The sequence below is a fragment of the Cicer arietinum genome, chromosome 5, assembly GCF_000331145.2.
Source record: "Cicer arietinum cultivar CDC Frontier isolate Library 1 chromosome 5, Cicar.CDCFrontier_v2.0, whole genome shotgun sequence".
Lineage (NCBI taxonomy): Eukaryota > Viridiplantae > Streptophyta > Magnoliopsida > Fabales > Fabaceae > Cicer > Cicer arietinum.
Window position 1 is genome coordinate 68,790,797 of NC_021164.2, and position 8,027 is coordinate 68,798,823.

General features: G+C 29.0%; 1 protein-coding gene across 2 annotated transcripts; it reads left to right on the top strand.

Moving 5' to 3' along the window:
* The first annotated feature begins 4,229 nt into the window (after positions 1-4,229).
* LOC101513070 (uncharacterized) lies at positions 4,230-8,017 on the top strand. Of its 2 annotated transcripts, none has more exons than XR_189919.4 (3): positions 4,230-5,147; positions 7,366-7,531; positions 7,680-8,017. XR_189919.4 is itself a non-coding variant. In XM_004502700.4 (3 exons), the coding sequence occupies exons 1-2, from the start codon at positions 4,555-4,557 to the stop codon at positions 7,421-7,423; spliced, it is 651 nt and encodes a 216-aa protein (XP_004502757.1). In that variant the 5' UTR covers positions 4,230-4,554; the 3' UTR covers positions 7,424-7,442; positions 7,680-8,017. The 2 variants fall into 2 exon arrangements, 1 of the variants encoding a protein (XP_004502757.1); XM_004502700.4 differs by having other exon boundaries at positions 7,366-7,442.
* Positions 8,018-8,027: the final 10 nt, after the last annotated feature.

Below are 8,027 nucleotides of genomic sequence, written 5' to 3' on the forward strand. Positions count from 1 at the left end.
ATATAATCCGAAGCAGGGTAGATTATTAATATTTAAAAAAAAAATCTGTATTACTCGATTTCTTTTTATACGTTGTATTTGCACATTTTTTATGTTCTCATTTACTTTTTGATTTCAAAGTTTAATATAATAGTAATTATTATTTTGTTAATTATTAACTAGTGCAATTGTTTTGTCATGCCTACTATTTGATTATAATATGTAGTGACTGACTTTTTTTATTTGACGGATTTAATGGCTGACTTTTGAAAATAAAAAACATCAACATATTTTTTGTCGTCTTTAATTTTTGTTATTTGATTGTGATTTGTGAAGCAAATATTTAATAATTAAAAGTATTACAACTACGTATTGCTTGAATTACTATTTAAGACCCAAATTGAATTAACATTTAATTTATATAGTTTTTCAACTGAAATAAGTATTTACTTTTTAAATAATAAAATGTTAATTTCTGTCAATATAAAAACAATGTATAACAAAATAAAATTTTCAAAATATTGAGATGTAAAATTTATTTTCATCTTGTATGAAAAATATTATTTAAAAAATACTTAATTATTATTAGATTATGTCATTTATTTTTGTTACACAAATCAGTTGAAGGGTTATTTTGAAAAGTGAATCTAAATAGATTTGTTAATTAAGTCAATGCACGATATGTACCTTGTGCTACCTAAAATATGTATAATATTAAACTACGTGCAGTTTGGCCTTCCGAGTAAAAAGTCATAGACACGGCTTTGATCGTTGTTTCTTTCCTAGATGGAAGCACATAATTAGACCAAACTAAAGGATTAAAGAGTACTGATATAAGTTTATACATTACTATTGAAAAAGGAATAAACTATAGTAATAAAATACTATACACACCTGACACCCACCAAGTTACACATCATTGTGTTCAATAGATCGACCAAGTCAGTATGCTAACCGCATTATCTGCGGCAGCTTATGTGGAATCTGATGCCGCAGCCATATATATATTCTTAATCTCTTTATTTTGTGAAAAATACATTTTTCATTCTTTTATTTTTATATCATTTTTTTTATTAACGCTTTAGATTTTTTTGTCCTTCACATTTTTTTATGTGGTATTCTATGTAGCACTTAAAGACATTTTGAATAAAATAATTTATATGTTATTATTATTATTCATATTTTAAATTATTAAATTTTTAATATATTTTTGTATTTATTTTATTTATATATTAAAATATTAAAAATAACTTGATTATATTTTATTTATAAATTAAAATTTAAAATTCTTAAAAGATTTAAATAAATTAAATAAATTTTTATTTTTTTAAATTTAATATCAATTTTAAATATTTTAATATATAAATAAAATAAATTGATTTTTCATTTTTTAATAAATAGAAAATTAATAACAACTATAACGACATGCAATGGCATAAAAAATATTTTATCAACTAATAAATATTATTTAAGTGACACGTGATAAAAATGAATAAGGGCCAAACAATCTAAACAATTAGCTAACTGGATGTCAAAAAATCGATTTAAAAAAGAAGACTATAAAACAAAAACAAAAAAAATTAAAACTTTATTTTTAGATAAAATAGAGGAATCAAAAATACATTTAAATTTTTTATTTGTTTATAAAATTAAATCTAAAAAATGTTAACATGTACTCTTGAGAGTTCAAATATTAATTTTATAATATAACTTCGTTTTTAACATCATTAACATGTGTCCTAACTACACACGTTGACATAATCATATAAATTTCGATTAATTAGTTAAATTTAAAAATCACTTAAATCAAAATATACGTCAGAATTTAGTTAATATCGAAAAAAGTACATACAAATTAGGTTAAATTACATATGTGGTCCCTTAACTTAATTTTAGATAACGTTTTAGTCCTTTATCTTTTTTTTTCTCCCGATTTAGTCCTTTATTCCTAACAATATCAAATAAAGTATGAAAATATGAGTTTATTTGAAGATTTGCGTTATGAATTTGATGAAATTTGTATTATACTGAAGAATATAATTAATTTTATGAGTTTCGATTGATTTTTTTTTTGAATTTTTGTATAAAAAAGGATAACATTGTTGAAATTTTAAAACATAAAATATCAAATTGTCACTTAAAATTAAAATAAAGGACCAAGTCGAAAAAAAAAAGATAAAAGATTAAAACGTTACCTGAAATTAAGTTAAGGGACCACAGATACAATTTAACCTACAAATTACTATCACTATCAGCAAGGTCTTTTTATCAAAAATGAAATTAAAGCCACGTTTTTTTAAAATGAGTCAATTCCTCATCAATAACTTTTCAATAGATAAACTTTGTTAACACCAGCATTCCTTATCTAGCACCGACCAAGGGAAACAATTTATTCAAGGGTGCCAATTTATGAACACAGAGAATAATGACAGAAGACTTTCAATAAATGTTGCCACAAAATAATATTTGTACATAAACCAAAAAAAAAAAAAAAAAATTAAAGGGTGCCAAATTATGAGCACGTAGAATTATGACTTAAGACTTTCAGTTAATGTGTTGCCACAAAATAATATTTTTACATAAACAATACAATTATTAGTTAAAAAAATTGAGGATGGTCATAGTCCACCTAGACCACCCCTTCTCCGTCCCGGAGAGTAGAGACTAACTCCTTGAAATATATATAAATGTTTATTAGAGAGGTTGTTTCATAAATGTTTTCATCGGTCCAAAATCTATTGACCATGTTTTAGATATTCATTTGCTTGTCAATTATGTCACTATGAATATTATGCAATTTGCAGTTTGGTTTGGCATTTCATTATCCACAATTGCGTATACAGCGTGCTGTGTTTATTTGTTTTAAACCATGTACTTACTAGCTAGCAACGGATTTTCATTGCATCCATTAATAGCAAGTTGTAATTACAAAGTTTGTCTTAGTTATATTTAGGAGAGCACAGACCAGTGGTTGAGGATGATATAAAGATGTACACATTTCATTTTAAATTCTGTTTCCCTAACTAAAGCAAGTTGCTTTTACCATACATTAACAATAATTGTGTGTTTGGATTAGCGGTCATAAAGTTTTCGCCATGGGTCCAACTTCAGGTTATTATTTGTAGTTTTATATTCTGATGTCAAAATAACATCGAAATGTGAAAAATAAAATTTAAACGTTGGACTTGTTTAAATTATATTTCTCGCATTAAACTGTTATTTTTAATATGAAAATATGAACTTATAAAATATAACGTGAAATTAAATGAGTGCCAGAGGGTCTATGATTATTATTTCAAACACCATAAAAATACCACGTTAAACGACGCTTTAGTAAAGTTCAGATGATTACTAATGGTAAGTTTGTTTGTTTGTTTTGTTTTGTTTTTTTTAAGTTTCAATTTGTCCTTAAGTAATTAAGAGTAACATTATGTTCAAATGAATAAACTTACGTTAATTTTTTTTCTTCTGTTTTTAATATAGTTTATACTCGAAACATATTAAATATTAAATATATGTATTTTTTCAGTTACAACTCAAACATTAATTTGTTAAGTTCTAAGAGTTTAATCTCTTTTATTTGTTCAACATTTATGGATAAATTTACATTGTTTTAAATTAAACTCTTAAGTAAAACTATTTAAATATAAACCAATTTTTTTTATAAAATAAACATAAATTGATCCACAACAAATCTAATATGATAAAAAAATTAAATTATATTTACTTTAATTTTAATCAACTAACTTTTAAACTATAAGTTATTGATTTTGTTTGTTTAAGATTTTTATAGTATTTTATCATGTTGTTATAACATTTTAAAAAAATAATTTTAAAAATAAAGTTCTAAATGAAAAGTTGATTTAAGTAATCTATCTAAAAATATTATTTTAAATATTTTATTTATTTGTTAAAATTTTTTAAATAATAAAATTTTAAAAATAATTAAAATGAAAAACTATTTTAATATTTTTTATAAAGATTATATTTGAAAACATGTCTTATTTTAAGAAAATAATTTTTATTTTATTAAAATTTATAATAATAAATATGTAATTTTTTAAATCTTAATTTTTTAATTGATAATAAATAAATATAAAATAATTTATAATATTTTTAATTAAATTGTTGTAAAAATAATTTAAAAAAATCTAAAACAAACGAGACAATAACTAGTTTTTTAACCATCAAGTAACTTCTAATAGTAGCTCAATTTTATGGAGGCGAAGTACGGAAGCATGTACATTTAGGAAAGTAGTTTTGTAAAACTTTGTTAAAGTACCAGTAATTAATTATGGACGGAGAATTTAATTTATGTGGGAGTTTGGTGTGAACATCCAGTGTTGGTGGGGAGTATTGTGTATTGTTGTGCAATCAAGTTCTCCATCGGTAAATGTACGGTGAGGTTGAATTTCAAAAACAAAGTATTATCCACTCACTTCTCAATCACGTGGCACTCACCAACGACTTCCTTTTCCACTTTGCCAATGTCTAGTTAGTCTACCATGCCACTATTCACGTTCACATTCACTTCCCTATTTTCAATTTCTTTCTCCGTCCACCGTCCATCTCATCATGATCTGCTCCACTAAATCCGGTTCGAACTGGCTCGACCGTCTCCGGTTCAATAAAGGCATCCCAACCGACGATGACCTTGACCTCGATTCCTTTCTCCTCAGAATCGCCGCCCATTCTCATTCTCCACACACCCGCCCCATCCACCCAACAAATAACCCGGTCCGAAAATGTCCAACCGTAACCCATGACCCACCATTAAGCGCTCTCCTCGCCGAACTCTTCAATCCTGGCACCAACCTCACCCTAATTTCCAAGAAATGTCCCCGGAAGCAAACAAACCCTAAAATCTTTCTCGCATCTTCGGCAACCACTAGTAGTCATGCTCCCGCCGGCGGAGACGCCGATGCGGCGGTGGTGGTTGAAGATCGGGGCGAGGAAGGGGACGAAGGTGATGAAGATTTGAAGGGTTTCACTAGAAGTGAGGTTACAGTGATTGATACGAGTTGTCCAGCGTGGAAGGTTGATAAATTCCTGTTCAGAAAAAACAGCGTTTGGAAAATTAGAGAGAGAAAACCGAAGAACAAGTTTTTCGCGAAGAAGAAGAGCAAAACGAGTCATGAAATCGACATCCATGGAATTGGAACCACAAAGTAAGAGCGTTGTTGTGTTTCAGTTTTCAACAACTTGTTAGTATAATTTTGAACTTTGTTGTTACTCATACTTTCATACCATAAATGCTACTGACTTCATTTTTGGTGTTTCTAAATTGGGTATTGCTATAATGGAATGTTTTGTGTTGTTTTCATCGTTATTTCATGCTGGGAATTTTGAGTTGCCTTTATATTTTATGTTGGTTTTGGTAGATTGCTCCCTTTCCTATTCAAGATTTGTGTTGGTTGGAGTTTATAATGATTATTATCAGTCTTACTTAGTTCATCAAAACAAAAAAAGCATAGTTCCTTTAACTGTTAATTTCTGATTGTTTCACAGTCTCACATGTGAAAGGTCTAAAATTAGATTTGAAACTGTTAGTGCAATATGGGAAAATCTTTAGTCTTGCCGTTTATTATGTCAGTTTCATGGGATTGGAATCTCACTCACCACTTCACAACTCTCTCAACCGATGGTTAACTATATCACTCGTAAGGGTTAAGGCTTTAACATTCTTTTTTAGGTTTGTTTCGGATAAACCATCAAATTTCCTTTTCTTATTTCTAATCTTAAACTTTACAAGTTTAACTGTTGCTGGAAAATGACATTTTTTTATGTTTCATATTCCTTTCCATTGTTCATATTCATTATAGATATTATAATATAATAATTATTTGCTTTATAGCACTTTGTGTGCACAAATGTAACTTTTTAAAGTTATTCGAGTCTAATATATCATGTTAGTTATGATTAGTTTACATGGGCTCCATAAAAGAAATTTCAAGTTTCAATTTTGTGTGATGCTTATAAGCTTCTGCGTTGACATGGGTCAATTGTGTATATTTATTACATCAAATGGGGTACCAACCAAACCTCATGGTATGTTTCAATAGCTTTCTGTATGTTGAGGCATGTGGTGTTGCATAAAATGTTTAACCACATAAGTATGTTTCGATACTCTTTATACCAGCTTTCATCCTCCTTCTGCTAGTAGCACAAGAAAATACAAGCAAGAACACATCTAACTGGACTATGGGTGGAGGTTATTGTGTTTGTGGTGCTTTTGTTCTCCAATTCCCTTTTACTGAGATGATTCTAATTCTCTTTTGTTGGGGTTAACTTGGAGATATGTTACCGTTATTACTGATACTTTCCTCTTTGTTGAATAAAAGTATGATGATAAATTTCTTTAACTATATACTACTGCTGTTGGTTAAACACCATCTGACAGCCAGAAGTACCTTAACAAGAAGGAGCGGAAGACGGCACATCATAATTATTGATTTTTCTGCTAGGAGACTCTGTTATAGTTATAGTGCTATGTTGCTTCTCACTGTGTTTTAAAGAAAACCCCCTATATGCAGCCCAGTTTTCTTTTTTCCTTTTACTTTAAACTGTTCATAATAATTTCAAAGTGATGATACTCTCACACGCCTCTCACTTTTTCTCTACTAGCCAGTAGTCGTTGTATATCCGACCAGCCCCTCTTACACTCTTCTAACTGGCTCAAATTATCTACACAACCATAATGAGGAAATTGATCATCATTCATAATTTTATCCTTATTTGTTCCTCGTTGCATTAAGTTTCAGGAAATTATTCTCTTTATACTTTTTAGTTTTTACATATGTTTTAACTCAGTTGCAATTCAACATGGAATTCCCAAATCCTTCAAGAGTTATTTCAATCTGATTACTCTAACATCATTATACATATGTGAATCTGTTATTGGTAGTCAGCTTGTTTTAATATTACCATTCTACACCTCCGTCTTAATTTCCCCTAAAGCTTTTTAGGAAATTTTCACTCAATTCTTTACGATAATTTGAAAGCAAACTAGTTTTCTTCCAAATGATGTTGATTTGTGTTTTGCGGAGTTAGGAAACAGCGTTTGCAATATATATTTGACTTTGGTTCTGCTAGAGTAGGCATTTAAAGAACTACAATGTTTGCATTTGTTCCTCTTTCCCCCTATCATGCAGATGATATGTTGATAAATATATCATATGCTGAACCATGTTGTTTTTTAAGTTGTGAAGCAAGTATGCAATACTCTCTCACCTCTGAAATAAGTTGCGATAAACCAATTGATAAACTTCTTTTATTTTATGGTCATTACATGGAATTGCTATCCACATTCCTGAATGTGGCATGCTTCAAATACATATGATTATGCAATACAAATAATTTTTATATTTCTTGTGCTGCCATATTCAGGGATAATGTAGTCAATATAGGAGGAGAGAAGCCTGTAAAGAAACTGAAGGTTATCTAATGCCTCATCCCAAAAAGAGGCAAGTGCATTTAACTTCGAGCTGCTTGTGGCAACTGACTCTCCATTTGATGCTTTAATCAGGCTGTATTGGTTGAGAATATTTGATGCGTAAGGGATGGAAGGAGATTGATTTAACTAGACTACAAAGTAGTCTAGATGGATTCGTCTTCTTCCTTTCATTTCTCCTCTTGAAATACTTCACCGTTCTTGTTGACTAGAAATATATCATAACACTTTGCTGCTTCCCTTTTTCCAGGGGTTACAAATCAAGAAAGGAAAACACATCTGTCATTTTAATAAAAGCAGTTGCATACTAAATGAGCATATGAACAAGAACAAAGTGTAACAAAAGCAAAGAGAACCAGACAATAATTCAAGTCTTTACAGGTCATTTTAGTTGAAATTTTAAGTTGGCTGCAGTAAGCAATGATGCAGGCTTCGCACTGGTACTATTTGATGGTGGCCCTACCTGTCTTCCATTGAGCACCAATCATACAAAAAACTAGAGTTCTAAACATGCAATTGTAGTGTCAAAAAACATACCTCTGTAAATGTCTCTTCCATTTTCCATAATTTGAAACTTTCTTTCTCTAATATATTTGCA